Source organism: Sus scrofa, chromosome 1 (assembly GCF_054392235.1).
Source record: "Sus scrofa isolate SSC_HxYL_T2T_F1_AM1 chromosome 1, Sscrofa_HxYL_maternal_Yorkshire_Landrace_v2.0, whole genome shotgun sequence".
NCBI lineage: Eukaryota > Metazoa > Chordata > Mammalia > Artiodactyla > Suidae > Sus > Sus scrofa.
In genome coordinates, this window is record NC_139383.1 from 271,452,425 (window position 1) to 271,474,484 (window position 22,060).

Genomic DNA, 22,060 nt, shown 5'->3' on the forward strand with positions numbered 1-22,060 from the left:
TTTTGTTGTTGTTGCTATTTCTTGGGCCGCTCCCGCGGCATATGGAGGTTCCCAGGCGAGGGGTTGAATCGGAGCTGTAGCCACCGGCCTACGCTAGAGCCACAGCAACGCGGGATCCGAGCCGTGTCTGCAACCTACACCACAGCTCACGGCAACGCCGGATCGTTAACCCACTGAGCAAGGGCAGGGACCGAACCCGCAACCTCATGGTTCCTAGTCGGATTCGTTAACCACTGCGCCACGACGGGAACTCCCAAAATAAAACTTTTTAAAAAAGATAACATCAATTAATGCAATGTCTGGATCATGATTTGAACAAACTGTTTAAAACCATTTTTAAAGGAGTTCCCTTCACGGTTCAGTGGTAACGAACCCAACTAGGATCCATGAGGACTCGGGTTAGACCCCTGGCCTTGCTTACTGGGTTAAGGATCCAGTGTTGCCATGGGCTGTGGTGTAGGTTACAGACATGGCTCGGATCCCACATTCCCATGGCTACAGCTCAGATTGACCCCTAGCCTGGGAACTTCCATATGTCGCAGGTGTGACCCTAAAAAAAAAAAGTTTAAATAAGACAAGGAAATCTAAATATTATTGGCTATTTGGTAATATTAAGAATTTATTAAGCTTTTAGAGGTAAAAATGGTACTTTTTTAAAAAACATACTGAAAAAAAAATGATGAAATAATATGCCTAGGAATTGCTTAAAATACTTGAGTGCTGGGGAGGTCCCTGGTGGCACAGGTCCCTGGGTCACAGTAGTGACCCAGTGTTGTCAGGTTGCTGTTGTGGTGCGAGTTAAGTCCCCGGCCTCAGAACGTACACATGCCATGGGTGTGGCCAAAAAAAAAAAAAAAAAAAAAAAAATACTCAAGTGTGGAAAGACAAGGGGTCAGGAAGAGAATATACCTAAAACAGAGCTGGCCATGAGTTTATGATTGCTGAGCTGTGTGACAAGTTCCAGAGGGTCAATATACTATTCTCTCTACTTTTCTATGTATTTGAATTTTTCTTGAATAAGTAGGGTTTTCTTAAAACATCAATTAAAAACCTGAAAGAAATACCAAAACACATGATCATGGATGATATTTAAAATTTTTTTTCTCAATTTTTAAAGTATTTCGATACTAAGTATAGATTACATTCATAATGAGGAACAAAGGATAAAATAAGCACTTTCTTTTTATTTATTTACTTATTTACTTATTTATTTATGGGCCGATCCCTCGGCATATGGAGATTCCCAGGCTAGGGGTCTAATCAGAGCTGCAGCCACCAGCCTACACCAGAGCCACAGCAACACGGAATCTGAGCCACATCTTCGACCTACACCACAGCTCACGGCAATGCCAGATCCTTAACCCGCTGAGCGAGGCCAGGGATCGAACCTGCAACCTCATCGTTCCCAGTTGGATTCGTTAACCACTGCACCACGATAGGAACTCCAAGTAAGCACTTTCAAAGTAATATTTTTTAAAAAGAAAGAAACCACTTTAAAAATTAAACGTTACTTTTTTTTCTTGGGCAAACAGACGATGATAAGATTCTCCTAAACCTTTAATCCAAAACAACCGACCAAGAACCTACAATGAATTATAAATGTCAGTAAATAGAAATTCAATTCTAAAGGGACGAAAGAAGATTTTATTACACAACCACACCAAAGCAATATTAACAGAATTCTAAAGGTAAAGAATAAAAACATTCTCCCACAGTTCAGTTGTGCCAACAAATTAAACCATTTTCCTACTGCAGACATTCCTTTCAGTTCTTGTCCATCTATCTGCAGCCATAATTTCTATACAATTTTAACTTTGTTTTGGACTTTTTTCCCATTTTACTTTACTCCATTACACCACAACCTACAAAGAGCATACACCAGGAGTTCCCCGGTGGCACAGTGGGTTAAGGACCTGGCATTGTCACTGCTGTGGTGCACTTTCAATCGCTGACCTGGGAGCTTCCAGATGCTGTGCGTGTGGCCAAAAAAAGGATACACCAATCAAATGATGATACATAAAGAACAATTAAAAATTTTAAAGTTTATGAGTATAAAGTCGAGAAAATAGTTACCTTTAAAAACTACAAAGAGGGAGTTCCCATCGTGGCTCAGCAGTAATGAACCCAACTAGGATCCATGAGGATGTGGGTTCGATCCCTGACCTCACTCAGTGGGTTGAGGATCCAGCACTGCTGTGGGCTGTCGTATAGGTCGCAGACATGGCTCAGATCCCATATTTCTGTGGCTGTGGTGTAGGCCAGTGGCTGTGGTATAGGCCAGCAGCTGTGATGTAGGCCAGCAGCTGTGGCTCCGATTTGACCCCTAGCCCAGGAACTTCCATATGCCACAGGTACAGCGCTAAAAAGCAAAGATAAATAAATAAAAAGTACAAAGAGGAAATCCCATTGTGGTCCAGCAGGTTAAGGACCCAACTAGTATCCATGAGGATGCGGGTTCAATCCCTGGCCTCACTCAGTGGGTTAAGGATCCGGTGTTGCCTAGGCTACTGCATAGGTCCCAGATGAAGCTCAGATCTCGTGTTACTGGGGCTGTGGTGTAGGCCAGCAGCCACAGCCCTGATTTGACCTCTAGCCTGGGAACTTCCATACGCCATGGGTGCAGCCCTAAAAAAAAAGACAAAAAACAAGTACAAAGATCCACAGAACTACTGCACCTGAGCTTACAACTTGGCCCTCTTCCACTGGGGGGGGGGGGAAAGGGGGGCCAGATGTGGTTACCAGGTGATATTTAGTGAAAGATACCACATAACCTTCCTATTTAGCCTTTTTTTTTTTTTTTTTTTTTTTGTCTTTTCTAGGGCTGCACCCACGGCATATGGAGGTTCCCAGGCTAGGAGCCTATGCCACAGCCACAGCAATGCCAGATCCAAGCCACGTCTGCGACCTACACCACAGCTCACGGCAACGCCAGATCCTTAACCCACTGAGCAAGGCCAGAGATCGAACCCACAACCTCATGATTACTAGTCGGATTTGTCAACCACTAAGCCATGACCAGAACTCCCTCCTCACCAGCACTGATATTTTCTTAAATATTTGCTAATTTAATTGGTGTGAAATGGTTCTTCACATGAGTCTGAATGTGTTTTTCGTTGATGACCACTGTGTTTTAATAGATTTCACTACTGTTTGAATTTTCCCTTGTGCAAACTGTTTTTAGCCATTAATGAAAATATTTTCAAGGACAGTTCTAAGGAAAAGTCAATCTCTCAAGAATCACCTGAGGTGTTTAAACACAAGCGCACGTGTGCATGTGCACGCACAAGCATACACACACACTCTCTCTCACAGTTCCCCTCTATCAGAAAGGCCACCAGGACAATGTCCATCTGTCTAATGCTACTGAAAATGGGAAGATTACGAATGTTTCTTTTTTCTTTTTTTTTCTGTCTTCCTGACCACTTAGCAAGGTGTCTTAAGGATAAGGACATGCACCAGCACAGAGGAGCAGTCATGGCCATGGAGTGAGGAGAAGCGGGGACCACCCACACCTGGGTTCTGTTGGTAACAGAAGCCACCACGTCATATGCCTACACTGTCCCAGGTACTTTCATGTTAACCCATGTCATCTTCCCAACCCATGCTGACCTAGGCTTTACTCTACTGGGACCCCCCACAGCCTTGCCGACCTGTTCCTCCCTGTTCTGCTCTGGCAACCCCAGCCCTCTGACATAGCACGTACACTCCCAGCTCAAGACTTTCCTGTCTTCTGTTCTCTCTGCCTGGAAAATTCCTCAAGGCTGCTCCCTCCCTCACTTCCATCAAGTCTGAGCTCAAATGTCACCTTCCCAGGCCAGTCTTTCCAGCCCGCCCCACCTAAAATAACCTAAAATAACCACCACTAGTCCCCCCACAACCTCACTCGTCATATTCCTTCCCTTCGTTATCCTTCCTCGCAGCATCTGCTATGCTGTGCTAATGAACACGGCACTTAATTACATGTGCATTTGGGCTACAGCCTCCCTCTGAAGAATGTAAGCTCCATGAGGGCAAAGATTTTAATGTATTTTTTAAACTGCTGTACCTCCAGCACGTAGAATGGTTCCTGGCACTCATGGCAGATTTAAGATAACCATAAATTCTCTGACATTCTTATTAGAAGGTATGGAGTCTGTGTCCCCTCCTATTATTCTGGGCAGTGCAGTGACTACCGTAACCAAAAGAATATGGCAGAAGCGACACTATGGAACACTATGGAACTTCCATGGAACACTCTCTCTAGGAGCTACCAGTCGCCATCCAGAAAGTATGGCTACCTTGGGAGTTCCCGTCATGGCTCAGTGGTTAACAAATCTGACTAGTATCCAAGAGGATGCAGGTTCAATCCCTGGCCTCATTCAGCGGATTAAGGAGCCATCGTTGCCATAAGCTATAGTGTACATTGCAGACTCAGCTCGGCTCCTGCATTCCTTGGCTGAGGTGTAGGGCTCCAATTCGACCCCTAGCCTGGGAACCTCCATATGCCATGGATGTGGCCCTAAAAAACAAACAAACAAAAAAAATGAAAAAAAAAAAAAAAAAAGCAAAAAGTATGCTACCCTACCCTGATGCTGCCATGCTGGAGAGGCCAAATGCAGGTGCCCCAGCTGACAATCCCAAGTGTGTTAGCATTCCAGTCACCCCCAACCCCCACCTCCCGCCCACCAAAAGGCAGCAGACATGTGAGTGAAGAGTCATGGACCCTCCGAACCAGCCCATCCACCATCTGACTACCGTGAGTGACCTGTGCCACAGAGAGCAGAAAATCACCCAGCTGAGCCTGGCCCAAACCTTTAACCCACAAAATCACGAGCTATAATATAATGATAGTGTTTTAAGACACCAGGTTTAGGGGTAACTTGTTTTGTGGCAAGAGATAAGCAAAACAGCACTCAGTAGCCATCTGTTGGATGACTGAAAAAAATCAATCACCAGAGATGGGATTGCTCCCACTTTCCGAACGAGAAAACGGTTGCACACGACGACAAGGCTCTGGATGGCTTCTGTCCCACCCACGGCTGCGATGATCCCCATCCACTTAACGGTCATCTGACACCTGCTTTTAAAAACCTCCGCCTGAAAACTGCTGACCATAAAATCTTCTGTTAAGCCATTTAGGAACATCTTTTAAATTCACAATCAATTCACCTGCCATCCTAGAAAGATCCTGCCTAACTTTTAATTTTAAAATATGTCTATATTATGCTAAGTAAAAAGAATACACTGTTCACACGTACAGTAATTACAGGTCCCCGGACATCACTCCCCAGATTCAGCTCCCTCCTTGATACAAACGCCTATCGGTGCTTTGATGTCCAGTTCAAGTTCTTGTGTATGTCAATATCCTATAATCATTTATTCCATTCTCCAGTTCATGTGCTTTTAAAATTTTAACTCCACTACCCAGGTTAACATGTTTTCTTACATGTTTTAAGTGATAAAAACTACTAACGTTGTAGCTTTTCTCCCTCATGTCCCCCAGCCGAACGGAGCGGACAGCCTGAAATGACCTACGTGTTCCAGAATCCCACAAAGGACATTCCTCCAGATCAAAGGGTTCTTAGCCTGAGGGTCACTGAATGGGCCCCTGGGAGCCCATGCAAATTTGTGCATTTGTACGTTTTAGGGGGTAAAGCGCCCTCAGCATAAATCAGGAGCTCGAGGAAAGTCAGGACACCGAGAGTGCAAACTATGTCTCCTATTATAAGCATTAGTAATAGAACTACTATTTACCAAGGCCAGGGCATTTTTACATAAAACATTTCTAACCCTTAAGACTGCCTATAGAGAAGTATTATTCATCCTATGATTACAGAAAGAATACTAAGCCTTGTGGAGGTTGAGCGATCTTCTCCAAGCTTTATAATTAGTTAAGTTCTTAGTGTTGAAATTCAAACCCAAGTCAGTTTGACCCCAAATTCCGTGTGCTCTTCCCACTCAAATGCACTGCTGCTAAAACCAGAGAAAGGATGAAATCACTCTGTGACACAGGCTTCCACTAGTCAATAATCCTCTACCCACAGCTAATTTTATAGCTTCTCAAGGACTCGGGATGGATGGAATATCCAGCCCCCTCCCCCCGCCCCCCACTAATGAATGAGGCAGAACCAAGGATCTTGGACCTCATATGAAGAGCAATCAGAGAAGGCTTGAAGTCAAAGGACTACTGCAGGGTGGGGAAAAATGTGTGCCAAGGTGGCCTTGAGGAGGAGCGGCTGCCATGGCAACACGGAGACAGCCACCCGGCTCATGGGCTTGGCACTAGTGGAGTTATAATAAATGTTTAGGGGAGGCATGGAGACGGCATGTCTCGCCTAAGCAAAACAATCAGAACTGAAAATTGATAAACCTGGGTGGTTTCCCCAAACCTCCTTCAATATTCCTGGGCTATGAGGACAGGCAGACCTAGCCTTGAGTCCTGGCTCTAGTGCTAACTAGCTGTGTGGCCAGAGATAGATCACTTAAATCTTTATGAGTGCTTCATTTCTGGTAAATAGAGATATGAACATAGATTCCTACCATCCTTGGAGGGCTGTGTGAGAGATGGGTGCGTGACACAGAGGCAAGCGCACAGGAAATGACACTGTGACCCCTTGGCCTCCCCCCACACCCCTACCAGGCCAATCGCTGCCCCCAGGCTTCCCGGCATGGGCACGGCATCACCATCTGAGGTTCCGCTCTCTCCCTCCCTCCCTCCCTTCCTCCTCATCCAGCAGGAAACCTAGGCCCAAAGGTTGAGCACATCCTCCATACAGAGCCCATGAGAGATGAAGGGGGAGGGTCTGGTACTTTTACATGGCCACAATGCCCGAGTCCTGCCCTGCCAACCACTCCTGCCCCACCTCCCAGAGTTCTCAAAAGTGCCAAACATAAGAAGCAATCATAGACTGGGAAGCAAAGAACAAGTCTAGACAAAATCACAGCCAAAGCACGATTTCCTAATAAAAACTTAGGGCTGGTTTGTTTTTTTTTGGGGGGGAGAGTAGGGAGGGAGGGGATATGCAGCTTAAGGGAGCCATCTGAGTTCTCTTACTCAAGCAGAGGCAGAAGTGGACAAAGAAGACTGAGGAAATGAGGATGTCAGCCAGCCCCACAAGGGCCAGGCCCAGCCAGGTCTGCAGCAGGAAAGCAGAAGAATTGAACCAGGCTGCTTAACTTCAGGTACAATAACCCACCCACGAGCAAGGCCAGCCCAACGCATACCCTGGACTCTGATTAACCAGATTAGTCCCTCATCAGGGGAGGCATTAGAAAAAAGGAAGGTCAGAGGCTGAAGCTTGGGGAGTAGAGGGAGACTCAGACCCTTGCTCCCCCACCTCGGCCCCTCCCCGCACTCATCCGGTCAAGTGCATCCACTGTCTAACTGCTCTCCCAGACTCCGGTTCACCCACCAAACCACATTCACACCTTTGATCACTACATCTCTGTCCAGAACCCTTCAGCAACTCCAAATTAATTGCAGAACAAAGCTACCCCAACAAGCATTCATTCCGTGCCCCCTCCAGTGGCTCCGGCTTACCTTTCAGCCTCATCTCACCCAAACGCTCCATCAACACGCCACAGGCTGCCCCCACCTGTCTCCATTGGGTCCCCTCCATCTGGAAACAAAATCATAAAATCTCCCCAATTCTGCCCCAAGACAACATGCCTATCTTGCAAGGGCCACCTCTTCCACAAAGCCCTCCCTGATTACTCTGACCCTCCGCAGTCGTCCACCCCAAGTACTTTTTTCTACAAACCTCCACAACATTTGGGAGAGGGCTGGGAGCGTCACACCCATCACCTCATCCAAATCTCACAACAGCCCTGCCAGCAGACATTCTGATTCTACCCATTTTTACCAATCAGGAAACTGCAATTCAAAGAGCTCAAGCAACCAAACCAAAGTAAAAAGTGGTGGAATCAGGATTTAGAACCAGGTCTATGTATGTTCCTTTTACTCAACTGGTGACGTTTTTTTCCCTCCAAACCAAGCTTGCAAAGGCCTCAGATTAGCAATGGCCAAGGCTGGCTGGCGATCAGTGTCATCTAACGACACGTTCCCCAGGGCCTCCTCCAGAATTTTACCTGGTTGGCTGCGGAAAAGCATGGAAATTTTATTTGTTTTTTTTTTGTTGTTTCCTTTTTAGGGCCGCACCCAAGGCATATGGAAGTTCCCAGGTTTGGGGTCAAATTGGAGCTGCAGCTGCTGGCCTACACCACAGCCACAGCAATACCAGATCTTTAACCCACTGAGCGAGGCCAGGGATGAAACCCTTGTCCTCATGGATAACTGGTTGGGTTCCTTACCCATGAGCCACAATGCAAACTCCCCATATTTGATTTTCATGCAGGAATTTGCAGAGCTCCCTTGGGTGCATCTGTTTATTTGCTACTGAACCAAGAAACAAAAGAAAACAGTTTGAAGACCCCCGCATCCTACACCAGATCACCACCTTGCTTTCAAGTGGGAGTGGCCCCAACAAGTCTGCATGGTGCCGTCAATTGAGCGGGCTCCATTTCCACTCAAATGGGACAAATTCCTCTAAGGCTCCCAGGCACACTCTGGGCCAACACGGAGCCGAGCACTGCCTTTGCATACCAGGGTCTCTTAGAGCAGACGGCCTGATTAAAGGGGGAAAAAAAAAAAGTGGATTATCTGAAAAATAAAATATTCCTATAATCTTAGAATCACATTAGAAATGAAAAGCCAGGCCCTCACACCTCCTTCTCCAGGCAGCTAGTTTGTTTTATCTCCAGCCAGATGGAGAATGAGAAGGTTCTCATCCATCAAATTTCCATCTTATCAGGTTTCACTGTGAGAAAGCTTGTCAAAGTGCTCAGTGGTTACCTTTAAATATACAAAGGAAACTTCTCCGAAATCTTAATGAGGTATAGGAACTCAGTGATGTAAGAATTTCCAGAATTAGGAGGAGACAGCGCTGTTCCGGCTACGTTCTGCAGGGCCTCAGGGCTCCAGGGGGCGGAGGCGGGAGTGGGACGCGGTGGGGGGACAGGGATGCAGCTCCCCCCCCACCTCACCCCAGCAGCTGTGCTGCTGTATGTGTTCTCTCGGAAGAGTTCATTCCAACAAAGAACACACGCGCTCAAAAATAAACAAACAGAAACCACCGAAATGAGACAGTCCTCACCACAGAGAACCAACAACCCGGGCAGTACTGGCTGTAAGGACTGCAGCTCTGAGCATCAGGCTCAGCCCAGCTTCACCAGAAGGTCAGGGAAGAACAGACACAGGAGGTGAAGATCAACTCGGGCCGGGGTCAACGCCCAGCTGTCAGGCACACGACCCACCTGAAGCAGGGGACACAGCTGCTCTGGCCTTGGGCCCCCTCCCCTCCCCAGGATCATTCTGGCCCACGCCCCCCCAGCCTTGGCACAGGCCTCCCCGCACCTGTCCAACTCCAGTCCCCCCACCCCCTGGGCAAACAGCAACTTAGCCTTCAAGTCTCGGCTCAAACCCAGCCTCCCTCCCTCTCCTTCCCCCTCTCACACAGTTCCATTCTCTGTGCCCCTAAAGCACCGGGCCATCCCGCTTTCAGCACTCATCAAGCTACACTTTAATTAGCTCTTGGTCTGCATTCCTATTACATTCCTCCACCAGATGCCTTAGGAGTCAGTGTTTGATAGAGTCCATCCTTTACTCTCAGTGCCCAGGACATGGCCTGGCACAGAAAGTATAAAAGGAGAGGCGTTCCCGTCATGGCTCAGTGATAACGAACCCAACTAGTATCCATGAGGACTTGGGTTTGATCCCTGGCCTCGCTCAGTGGGTTAAGGGATCCGGCACTGCCGTGAGCTGTGGTGTAGGTCACAGACGTGGCTCGGATCCTGCGTTGCTGTGGCTGTGGTGTAGGCTGACAGCTGCAGCTCTGATTAGACCCCTAGTCTGGGAACCTCCATATGCTGCGGGTGCAGTGAAAGAGAAAGAAAGAGGGGAAGGAAGGATGGAAGGAAGGGAGGAAGGAAGGAAGGGAGAAAAGAAAGTATAAAGGGAGAAAGGGAAAGCATCTCTGCACCCCAGAGAGACATGGAAAGCACAGGGAGCAGCCTTCTGCACCAGCTTCCACAGCAACCCCACGCAGGAGCCACTCACACCTCAGGGGCTGCCACTCTAAAGGGTTCTGACCCCCTTGCTAGAGGGATCAAGCAGTTGGAAAGGAACAGACAAGCAGTTTTTCAGAGGAGAGGTGAGTGTTGATCAAGGAATCAGCTCGCAGCTTTGCCATTCTGCCTGCTGAAAGGGCAGACCACATTTATTAGTGAGATGCAGTGCGCCGGGCTTTGCCACCCCTGGTCCTGAGCCAGCACCTGCCACAAAATTAAAAGCAGGAAAAGAGGAAGGAAGAGAAGGAATCTAATATACTGAGCATCGACCTCTATGTGCCAGGAACCAGAGCAGGCATTTTCTCATGCATTAAATTTTATTATCCATTTATTTAATCCTAAATTAGGTATCATTAACCCCATTTTAGGGAAGAAAACATTAGTTCAGAAAATTGAGGCGTTCCCGTTGAGGCTAAGTGGTTAACGAATCCGACTAGGAACCATAAGGTTGCAGGTTCAATCCCCGGCCTCACTCAGTGGGTTAAGGATCTGGCATTGCCGTGAGCTGTGGTGTAGGTCACATACGTGGCTCGGATCCTACGCTGCTGTGGCTCTGGCGTAGGCCAGTGGCTACAGCTCCAATTGGACCCCTAGCCTGGGAACCTCCACATGCTTCGGGCACAGCCCTAGAAAAGACAAAAAGAAAAAAAAAGAAAAGAAAATTTAAGTACCTGGCTTAGAATTAGAGTTAAGCACCTGCAGAAGCTGAGATTCCAACCCAAGTCTGGCCCTGTTCTCCACTGTCCCAAAGATACCCACTAAACTGCTAAGTTCCTAGCACCCAAGGCAGTGGCACCATCACCATCAACAAAACCACTACGACTTATTGATCACTTATCACGCCTCAGGTACCATGCTAAGTGCTGTGCCTTTTCCCATACAATCCTACCCACTAACATCTGGTTGTTTTCTGTTGTTGTTGTTGTTTTTATGGCCACACCCACAGCATATGGAAGTTCCCAGGCCAGCGATTAAATGCAAGCTGCAGCTGCGGCAATACCAGATCCTTTAACCCACTGCTCCAGGCTGGAGATTAAACCCACACCTCTACAGCAGCCCCAGCCACTGCACTCAGATTCTTAACCCACTGAGCCACAGCGGGAATTCCTAACGTCTGTTTTTCCGACAAGATAGGGACACCACAGTCTGCAGAGGCCAGGTAGCTGCTTCTCAGTCCAACAGCTTCCAAGCAATGGAGCCAGGATTCAAATCTAATCTGACACCCAAGTCTCCGCATTCATCCTCTCTTAGGAGAAACTGGAATTTGCAAATGCAAAATTTCTTCTAATACAGATCATTTAAACTGTACATTCTACAAGGATGCCGACTCAAAATCTTTACACCTGACCTTAAAAAGGCGGGGGGGGGGGGGGGGCAAGGGGAGCTATGTCCTTGGGTAAAAATCACACTACCTCAGGTCCGCGGTCTTAGCCCTGGCCAACCCGCCTACAGCCGGGACAGCCACTGTCTCCAAAGGCCATGTTTTGATCACGGCTCACCAAGAGATGCTGTGAATGCTGTCGCCATCTCATTTGGAGCTATCCATCAACAACCACACGTGAGAACCGGAGGGGGTCAGGCTGAACTACCCTGAAATTAAACCTGCTCCTGTCAGCGCACAGGGGATTAGCCAGCTGGGTGATGGGTACAACTTTAATTAGGTTTTTGGGCTTTTGCCAACAAATGCATCCCCACAGAGCTAAGTGCCCAGGTACTGAAGCACATACTTGTCAGAGTAGCGGATGACAGGTCTGGTAACAGATGAGAGCATCATGAGACAGTCTGGGGAACAGGCTAAACCAATGCCCAATAAACAGTGCTTATAAAGGAGAGAAAAAGACTATGACTTGCTCCCCGCCCCCCAACCCACCAGAGCAGCACAAAGAACACTGAGCCAGAGACAGCTAATCTAAAACAAGGATTTACTGGAGTTCCTGTCTTGACTCAACGGTTAATGAATCCGACCAGGAACCATGAGGTTGCGGTTTCGATCCCTGGCCTTGCCCAGTGGGTTAAGGATCCAGCGTTGCCCTGAGCTGTGGTGTTGGTCACAGACTCGGCTCAGATCTGGCGTGGCTGTGGCTCTGGCGTAGACCGGTGGCTACAGCTCCAATTAGCCCCCTAGCCTGGGAACCTCCATATGCCACAGGAGTGGCCCTAGAAAAGGCAAAAAGACCAAAAAAAAAATAAAAAATAAAACAAGGATTTACCTCTATCAGTCTCCATCTCTGGCTCCACCCCCATCTCTCTCTCTCTCTCTCACACACACACACACACACACAACTTGAAGGAACACCTTGAGTCTCTGGAGCCAAACAAGGTTATCAAAAGCCAGAGATGTGAGGACATGCTGTGAGAATGCAAGCAGCATTCCCGTAACTGACCACGGAAGCTAGGACATTTTAAACATCACGGTTAAGACAGTGACTTGGGAATACCGGAGGGTTTTGTTTTTTGCAAAGGCCACCTCAATTTCTTTGAAGGGGATATGGGTCCCTCTGGTGGCGAGGCGGTATAATGCATTTAAGGGGATCTATCCACATGACCCTCATTTTTTTACCTTTTGTAAACAAGACTCCGAGGTAAAAACCAAAGCTTGGACTCACCAGAGTCTTCCAACAGTGCCTGTATCACCACAAGTACTCAATAAATGTCGCTTGGATAAACAAATGAACTAACTGCAAATTACAACACATGCTGAGTTGACTGGCGCTAGGTCACTGCAATCTCAGGCAATTAAAGCAAACAAACAAACGATGAACTGACTCTCGCCAAACTTCTCAGTGTTCATGCACCATCAGACACAGTGAATTCAGATGCCTGGGATCCAAGCTGCATTTTCAGACAGGCATTGTCTCCCTCCAAAATGCCTGAGAGCAGGCACACTGAGAGGACAATACATGTTTTTGGCAGGAGCACAGGATGGTTTGATCACATCCAAAGGAGACAGGCTTACCATCCAAAAAAATTCAGAGACTGCTACAAACACCCATGCTTCCTGACAGCGGACCACAGCAAAGGCTTTGAGGTGGGAGATCAACTCTAAAAAGGACCAGAGTATTTCCCACTGATTCTGTGGTTCTTGTCCAAGAAATGAGAATGATGGGAGACAACTAGACAGAGTCCTGGGGACTGAAATCCTTAACACTTACAAGCTTACCAACTTGGATGACACTGATCTGGCCTTGTGCAAAATTGCTTTTATTGAATGGGGTACTGGCAAAGACTGTACACTGCTCAGAGAACTCCTTATAAAAACCCACCAGAGGCAATCCTTCCCTCAGGCCTCAGGGCCAGCCAAAGCCGTCCTTTTATCTAACATGTTCATCTTCCAGACACTGGAGGCCTTGTAACTGAATTTCCCTTTTCACTTTTGCTGCCAGGAGCTACCAGCTGAATTTTAAGTCCCTTTAGTACTATGACGGGTATCACAACATGCTTTTCTACTCACTCGTCTGGTTCCATTTCACGCGTCACCCTCATTTTTCCGTAACATTAATGCCTTTAAACTCATTTAATTTTACGACTTCCATAAACCTCTGAAAAATGTTTTTGAAACACAGAAAGAAAGAAAGAAATTACATGTTTCAGAGCTTCAAATAACCAAAATACTTCAAATTGGGTGGTCTTGAGAACGGGTTATCGGGGTTTAGTGGAAAGCTGAAATCGTACCATCACATCTTAGGCAAAGTTCCGAAATTAAGAGTCCACAGACCTGGATCCATGTCAGATATTTATCACTTTCTTTTTGTGTGTGTGTGTGCCTTTTTTTTTTTTTTTTAGGGCCTCAGCATATGGAAGATCCCAGGCTAGGGGTCGAATCGGAGCTACCACTGCTGGCCTACACCAGAGCCACAGCAACGGAGGATCCGAGCCGAGTCTGCAACCTACACCACAGCTCACGGCAACACCGGATCCTAAACCCACTGAGAGAGGTCAGGGATTGAACCCGAAACCTCATGGCTCCTAGTCGGATTTGTTTCCGCTGCGCCACTACGGGAACTCCTATATCACTTTCTATGTCATCATGATCAAGCCATTGAAATTCTGAAGCTCCAATTATTCTGGAAAATGGGAATAACATTTTCTCTGCTCAGTCACAGGGCTGAAAGACAGGCAGGACTTTTACCAACTGTAAAGTACTCAAGAAATATACACCTTAGAAACCATATCGGCTTTATTTCTATCACTCTAATAGCAATTTTCACGACCAAAGAGTGTGTTGACCACTGAGCTAAATGTGGACTGAGAACAAGACATTTTCTTACCAATGCTTTTTAGCCCATCCTTTAGTGGGATGCGGCCAAGTTCAGATAAATGCTGATTATTCAAGAGTGCTGGCGGGGGAAGTTTGAATATGCAGCCAGACGGCCGGGAAGCCATACCTGAGCATCTCCCTCGCAGAGGAGCAGGTTCTTTGTCTTTCTGCCTCCATCCCTGACCTCTCAGAGCCTGACTCACATGCCACGGGAGGCGTCTCCTCTTCTGCCTGCAGGCTCTCCCTCAGACAACCATCAGACCAGTCTCTCTAAACTGGAAACCTGATCCTATCTGTCCTCTGCTTAACTCCCCCTCCACAGGGGCCCCCTGCCTACAGGTCAAGTCCACACTCCCGAACTGTACCCGGGGTCTCTCTACAATTCAGCTTCCCTCCAAGTTACAGCCACCCTTCAGGACAGCCCCAAACTCCTCTTCCCCCCATGACACACTCTCTCCCGCTGTGCGGCTTCACTTCTCCTATAAGCCCTCACCCCTCTCTGCCCATCCAGGAACCTTTAACTCAAACTTGAGAACCAGTTCAAAGTTACTTTCCCCGGGAGCCTTCTCCCATCCTGCTCTATGCTCCCTTGGTGCTCTGTTCTTATTTCTGTCGCAGGACTGTCCCCAGGCCCAGCAGAGGGCCTGCACAAAGCGTCATTGAGGCTGAATGCACAAACGGAGTCCTTTCCTTTGCCAAGTCAGAGACAGAGACCACCAAGAGGCCTGGGTTTTTGTTTCAATCCAAAAGTAACAGGAGCAGCAGCTGGTGAGTGGGAGGCTGTAGTTAATTAAGAGCCTAGTTACCGAGCTGATAAGCCATTCAAGGCCAGGTAATCACTCAACCTCTGTCTGCATCCTAGCACCAAGAGGCAAAATCACCCCCCAGCAGGCTTCCCCAGACCCCGAACAAGCCAGGGCCCCCAGGACTGCATATAAAACATACTTATGAGATGGAAAGCCACATTCTTAGGAGAAAACCAGAAGTAGAGATACCGCTGCGATGCAATACATGTGCAAAAAGAAACCACAGCCAGATCGTTGTGTCAGAAACACACACGACATGCAGCGAAGCAGTCAAGACGAGCTGCTAGGAAGCTGTGAGTCTCAGGCACCCGCACCTGAGGTGAGTGTTCAGAAGCACAGCTGTTGTTTCTGGTGCCCACTGCCATCCTCCACCAAACATGTGGTTCTAGGAGACGCTGCCAATGATGGTGCATAGGCTTAGCCTGGCACACGCACACGCACACACACATACACACATGCGAGCTCCTGACAAAGAAGAAGGAGCGTGACCCAAGCTGGGCCTCTCAGGACCTCACCCCTCGGACCACCCTGACCGGGAGACAGCAGGGGTGGTGGAGGAGGAAGAGTCCTCTTCCTCTCATGTAAGAAACTGGGGATGTGGGCCCAGCAGGGCTGGTGATGGGGGCTCCAGCCACTGGAAACTGGAGTAACTGGACACAAGAAAGAGAAGCCAACCCTCAGAGAGACAGAGACTCGGTCCCGGCTGGGTCCCAGTCACCCCTGTCCTTCCAGCCGTTTAGCTGCCCGAAGGCAACATACATCCCTTGTTGCCTAAGCCATGGAGAGCTGGGTTTCCCTCACCGGCAACCAAAACTCCTACCTCTGGTGGCTCCAAGCCCTCCCTCTGTCACATGCCCCTTCCAGTCCTTGCCAAACATTCTCTGCCTCCTTACAAAGAGGCAGACACCCCATTTAGGAATAAATCTTCTTATCAACAGCAGCCCCAAATTCTTACAAAAGCACCAGGGTTTTCATCAGTAAGTGAATTATGGAACCAACAATGTCTGACAGGAGAGGGATAGGCAAATAAATTACAGTGTATCCACTTGATGTAATGTTATACAGCCATTTCAAACGCTTACCGAGAATAAGATATAATGTGAAGAAATAAGTACATATTTTATATACCTCGGTCGGGGGGGGGGGCGTATCCTTTAAATCCAATTTCTACTGAATAAACATTTTTATAATTATAGTGCAGGATAGAGGGCATAAACCTTTTTTTTTTAAGGGCTGCACCCGAGGTATATGGAAGTTTCCAGGTTAGGGGTCGAATCAGAGTTGTAGCTACCAGCCTACGTCACAGCCACAGCAAAGCGAGATCCAAGCCTTGTCTGTGACCTACACCACAGCTCATGGTAACGCTGGATCCTTAACCCACTGAGCGAGCCAGGGATTGAACCCAAATTCTGCCGGACTGTAGCTGGGTTTGTCTCCTCTGTGCCACGGGAACTCCCCATTATTGATCTCTTGATGGTCATTAAAACGTCTGTTAAAATATACAAACATTTGTATTTCAATTCTCTCATCAGTGTCCGCATGACGATTGCAAACTATGGATTCTGACATCCCGTCCCTGCCAATGGCAGCCACCAGAGAACGAACTTCTGGTGCTAATGGGCCCTTTCCAGCTCTCTACTCCAATGACTCTGCCTGCCCCAGGCTCCTGTGCAGGAAATTCGTCGAACCTGAGGATCAATGATCACTCAGACCCTATCCCACCCCACTGAACCAATGCTTTGTATCTGGATATGAATCTCAGGATGCCAAAGACTTAAGTTTAAATACAATAGAAATTGTAAAAGGTACATTATTTTTTGCCTACGAAATTCAGAGATAATTTCTTAAGTACTAACACCCAATGCTAAATAGAACAGTCTTAAACAATGATCACTCGGGAGTTCCCACCGTGGCGCAGTGGAAACAAATCTGACTAGGAACCATGAGGTTGTGGGTTCGATCCCTGGCCTCAGCGTTGCCATGATCCAGCATTGCCATGAGCTGTGGTGTAGGTTGCAGATGTGGCTTGGATCTGGCATTGCTATGGCACAGGCCGGCTGCTGTAGCTCCAAATTTGACCCCTAGCCTGGGAACCTCCATATGCTGCAGGTGTGGCCCTGAAAAGCAAAGACAAAAAAAAAAAGATCACTCACTTGTATAGGATTACACGATAAAGTCTTGCTGGAAAACAAGTTGGGCGTATCTATAAAATAGTCTTTAACATATTCATACTCTTTAACCCCAGTAATTATACCTCTACCAGAAAATAATCAGTGGATAAATATTTATGTACAAGGACGTCTGCTGCAACACTTGCTATAAGGCAAAAAAAAAAAAAAGTAATGACCTAAATGTCCTACAGTAAAGACTAAACTGTAGCACATCCAAATGATGAAATGTATTCACACACAAAAATACATGTTTTTGAAGAACATTCATGACATGGCAACACACCAAAGAGAGAACACTGAGTAAAAACTAATCCAACAGTGCATTTTCAGCTTGATACCGGTAACACCAACAAACAACAGGACTGGGACATCAAATGGGGAAGACTGGTTCTTTCTGGGTCATGGGACGATGAGTGAAGTATTTTCCATTTTTTGGGGGGGGGTTCCTAAGTTTTGGCAATGAATAATCTCCTGAAAACCAGAAACAGCCACACTGGCCCTGCCCAGCCCAAGCGCAGCGCCGGCTATTGAGGGGGCAGCGGGGCAGTGGGTGCACTCACGTGGATGGTGCGGTCACCCTTGCTCCTCTCTCGGTGGGCTGCCTCCAGGTCCCTCTCCAGTCTCTCCCTTTCCTGCTGCAGGTCGCTCAGCTCCTGGGTGACCTTCTTAATGCTCCTCCGCAGCCTGTGGTTCTCTGCACTCTTGGTGAGGTTTTCTGAGTGCATCTCAGCCAGAAGGGCTGCCTTTTCTAACAGAGCAGCCTCATCATCTTCAGACCCCTAGAGGAAGAGGAGGGGAAGGAAGCTGAGCTGACTTTCACTGCTCGTTAAACAAACCAAGAAGGAGGTGCTCCCTGTTTACCTGGGGCAGGGGGAGAGAGGGGGGAGGGAGGGGGGGTTGGAGGTAGGGCGTGGAAGATTAACCAAAAAAAACCTTTCAGGACCCAAAACACGACTAATGTAAAGGTTTGGAGATAACACAGGGTAATGTCATGATGTGATGTTAAGGAGGAAAGGCCATAATCATTGTGTAAAAGAACTTTAAAGACTAGAAAGAGGAGTTCCCTTCATGGCTCAACGGTTAATGAACCCAACTAGGATCCATGAGGATTCGAGTTCAATCCCTGGCCTCATTCAGTGGGTTTTAAGGATCCAGTGTTGCCATGAGCTGTCGGGTAGGTTGCAGATATGGCTTGGATCCCACCTGGCTGTGGCTGTGGCGTAAGCCAGCAGCTGTAGCTCCAATTCAACCCCTAGCCTGGGAACCTCCACATGCCGCCAGGGCGGCCCTAAAAAGCAAAAAAAAAAAAAAAAAAAAAAAGATTAGAAAGAAAAGCACAGGTGTTCCCCAGTGGATCAGTGGGTTAAGGAGCTGGCATTGTCAGTGGCAAGGGTTCAATCCCTAGCCATGGAATTTCTTCATGCTGTGGGTGCCACCAGGAAAAAAAAAAAAAAAAAGGCAAGCACAAAAGCATGAAATGTTAACAGCAATTGTCTTCAATGGGTGGGAATACAGATGATTTTTCTCCTTTATTTCTCACTCTGTATTGTCAAATGTTGTAAGGTTTGTGGGCATGTTATTTCTATAATGGCTTAAAAAGCAACTGTTATTTTTTTTAAAGGTAGAAAATACAGAGTTTCATTTGAGAAACAGATGGATTTGAGCAATGGCAACATTCATCTCTGTTAGAATGGCTCAAACCCAGAGTCGTCGGGTAAAAAGAGGTAATCAGCCTGGTAAGATAGATAGCCCCTTCGAGAGGCTATAAACTCAGCAGAGTCAGGTCTACGTATGACAAGAAATGTTTATTTCATTAACACGGTTTATTAGAAAAAATAGATATGTGATTATCAAGCTTATGAAAAAATGTCGTAACTTACCAATAATCAAAAAGAGCAAATTAAAACAAGCTTTCATTTAATAAGTGAGATTGTTTCAATGAGAATATCCAGTGCTGGCAAGCTTACTGTGAAATGGTACAATAAACATTTCAAGAGCCCCAGCATCTACATGCCAGGAAATACCCTGGCAGGAATTCCCTATGGACAGATTATATACATCAAGTATATCTGTAGCATATAAAGACATTCACAATCGCCCCGATAATTCCATTCCTAGATTCAATCTCAGGAGAAGAATCCAAAATATAAGGGGGAGAAAGCCTTACACACAAAGTATTCATCCCAGAATTACTTAGAACAGTAAAAAAATAAGAACCTAACGCGCAAGAATACAAGTCAAGTATGACAAAGGCAACAATAAAATCTTAAAACTATATTTACATTACAAAGAGCTGATAATATAGGAATATTTCTAAGTCATGACGTTACATTTAAAAAATAGACAATCAGGAGTTCCCGTCGTGGTTCAGTGGTAACAAACCCAACTAGGATCCATGAGGACTCAGGTTGGATCCCTGGCCTCGCTCAGCAGGTTAAGGATATGATATTACTGTGAGCTGTGGTGTAGGTCACAGACACAGCTAGGATCAGGTGTTGCTGTGGCTGTGGTGTAGGCCGGCAGCTACAGCTCCGCTTTGACCCCTAGCCTGGGAACCTCCATATGCCTTGGGTGTGGCCCTAAAAAGAAAAAAAAAAAAAAAGGATAATCAAATTGTAAATGATCTAAAAAAATAAAATCTATGCATAGAAGAAAGCCTAAAAGAAAAAGCATCAAAGTGTCAAAAGTGATTGGGTGATTTCCTGATTTCCCTATTTCTTCTTTTTTCTAATCTTCTGGGAGGAAAAAAAGCAAAAAAAAAAAAAAAAAAAAAGCAAAACAATAATCGGGAGAAAATAAACTTTTTTAAAAAATCTGTTTTTTTAAATTAGATTGAGGACAAGATTTAAAAATTTAAAACCAAGGGACACTTGAACTGTCAATGTCATAACTCAAGACTGGAATAAAGGGACTGGCCCAGCTTCCTGACCTTTCGAGAAACTCCATCTCTGCCTCGATTGACAGTGAAGTCTGAGCTGCTCGTCAGAGGGGGGCTATGACCAGTTGATCTGTTCCTGAGCCCCTACAGCCCAGCCATCTGGTCCCATGTTTCCCCAACTATTATCTGGGACACAGCAACAGAGACAGAAGAAGAGCACCATTCGAAATCCAAAGTAGGTTTTATAAGAGCATCTGTTTTAGTTTGCTTTAAAATTATAATAAATAGGTTTTCCTGTTGTGGTACAGAGGAAACAAATCCGACTAGGAACCATGAGGTTGTGGGTTCGATCCCTGGCCCTGCTCAGTGGGTTAAGGATCCAGCATTGCCATGAGCTGTGGTGTAGGTCGCAGATGTGGCTCAGATCTGGTGTTGCTGCTGGCTGTGGTATAGGCCAGCGGCAACAGCTTTGATTAGACCCCTAGCCTGGGAACCTCCATATGCCACGGGTGTGGCCCTCAAAGAGACAAAGAGACAAAAATAAAATTATAATAAATAAAAAGAAATGGGAGGAGTTCCCGTCGTGGCTCAGTGGTTAACGAATCTGACTAGCAGCCATGAGGACGCAGGTTCGATCCCTCGCCTCGCTCATTGGGTTAAGGATCCAGCATTGCTATGAGCTGTGGTGCAGGTCGCAGATGCAGCTCGGATCCCGCGTTGCTGTGGCTGTGGTGTAGGCCGGCAACTACAGCTCCGATTTGATCCCTAGCCTGGGAACCTCCATATGCCGCAGGTGCGGCCCTAAAAAGCAAAAAAGCAAAAAAAAAGAAATGGGAAAACTAGGTCATGGGTCAAAAAAAAGGATCTGGCACAGTGTTTCTTTAAATTAAAAAAGAGGATAAACAGTGATTTGGAAAATGAACAATATTCATAGTTACCTTTTATTAAGCATTGATCACATATGAGGAGCTGCACCAGGCACTTTTATTCATACTATATCTCTACCTCTCATACCCCCCCAACAAAGTACACATTATTATCCCTATGTAAGTAACTGAGGCTCAGAACTGTTAAATGACTAGCCTGTCATCAGACCATAAGTTATTAAATCTGGGATTCAAAGGACTCCAGAGCCTGTGCTCTTTCCAGGGCACTATTCTGCCTTCCCCATTCCAGGGACGATTCCAGTTAACCCAATAAACTACAAAAAATTTAAACAAGAAGACTGAATTCAAGAAGGGAAGGCTAGAGACAGGAACACCAGTTAGGATCTTGTTAAAGATACAAAGGCAAGAGTAGTTGTTAAAATAATTGATATTATAAAGTGATCAAAATTCTGCAGGCTTATCACGTAAATCATGGCAAAGCCCCATTAAAAATCTAAGCTCAGGGAGTTCCCATTGTGCCTCAGTGGGTTAGGAACTCGACTAGTATCGATCCCTGGCCTCACTCAGTGGGTTAAGGATCCAGCGTTGCCATGAGCTGTGGTGTAGGTCGCAGATGCAGCTCAGATCCTGCATTGCTGTGCCTGTGGCACAGGCCAGCAGCTCTAGCTCCCACTGGACCTCTAGTCCAGGAACTTTCATATGCTGCAGGTATAGCCCTAAAAAGAAAAAAAAAAATCTAAGCTCAAAGAATTCAAATTCATAATATTCGATTCACTTCATATAAATACTTGTCATGTTAATTTTCCCTTAAATGTCCCTTTGGAAAACTTGTTTGGAGAGGTTTTTTTTTTTTTTAACCTTATCCTGTATGACACCCAGGCTTTTGGATTCTATTTCATCAGCCAGATGCTTATAAACAGGTGGCAAATATTTGGCCCAGTTAGACATGGCGAGAA

General features: G+C 46.5%; 1 protein-coding gene across 14 annotated transcripts in view; it reads right to left on the bottom strand.

The window, feature by feature from the left end:
- The window catches only part of CDK5RAP2 (CDK5 regulatory subunit associated protein 2), a 183,032-nt gene that overhangs the window by 103,315 nt on the left and 57,657 nt on the right, over positions 1–22,060 (bottom strand). For all 14 annotated transcript variants that reach the window (XR_014826137.1, XR_014826135.1, XR_014826138.1 and 11 more), the window contains one exon: positions 17,900–18,118. Coding sequence is in view for 11 of the 14 variants with exons in the window: in XM_084994140.1 (XP_084850266.1) it covers positions 17,900–18,118 (219 nt within the window). In the remaining 3 variants the exon portion in view is untranslated. The remainder of the gene's footprint in view (positions 1–17,899; positions 18,119–22,060) is intronic.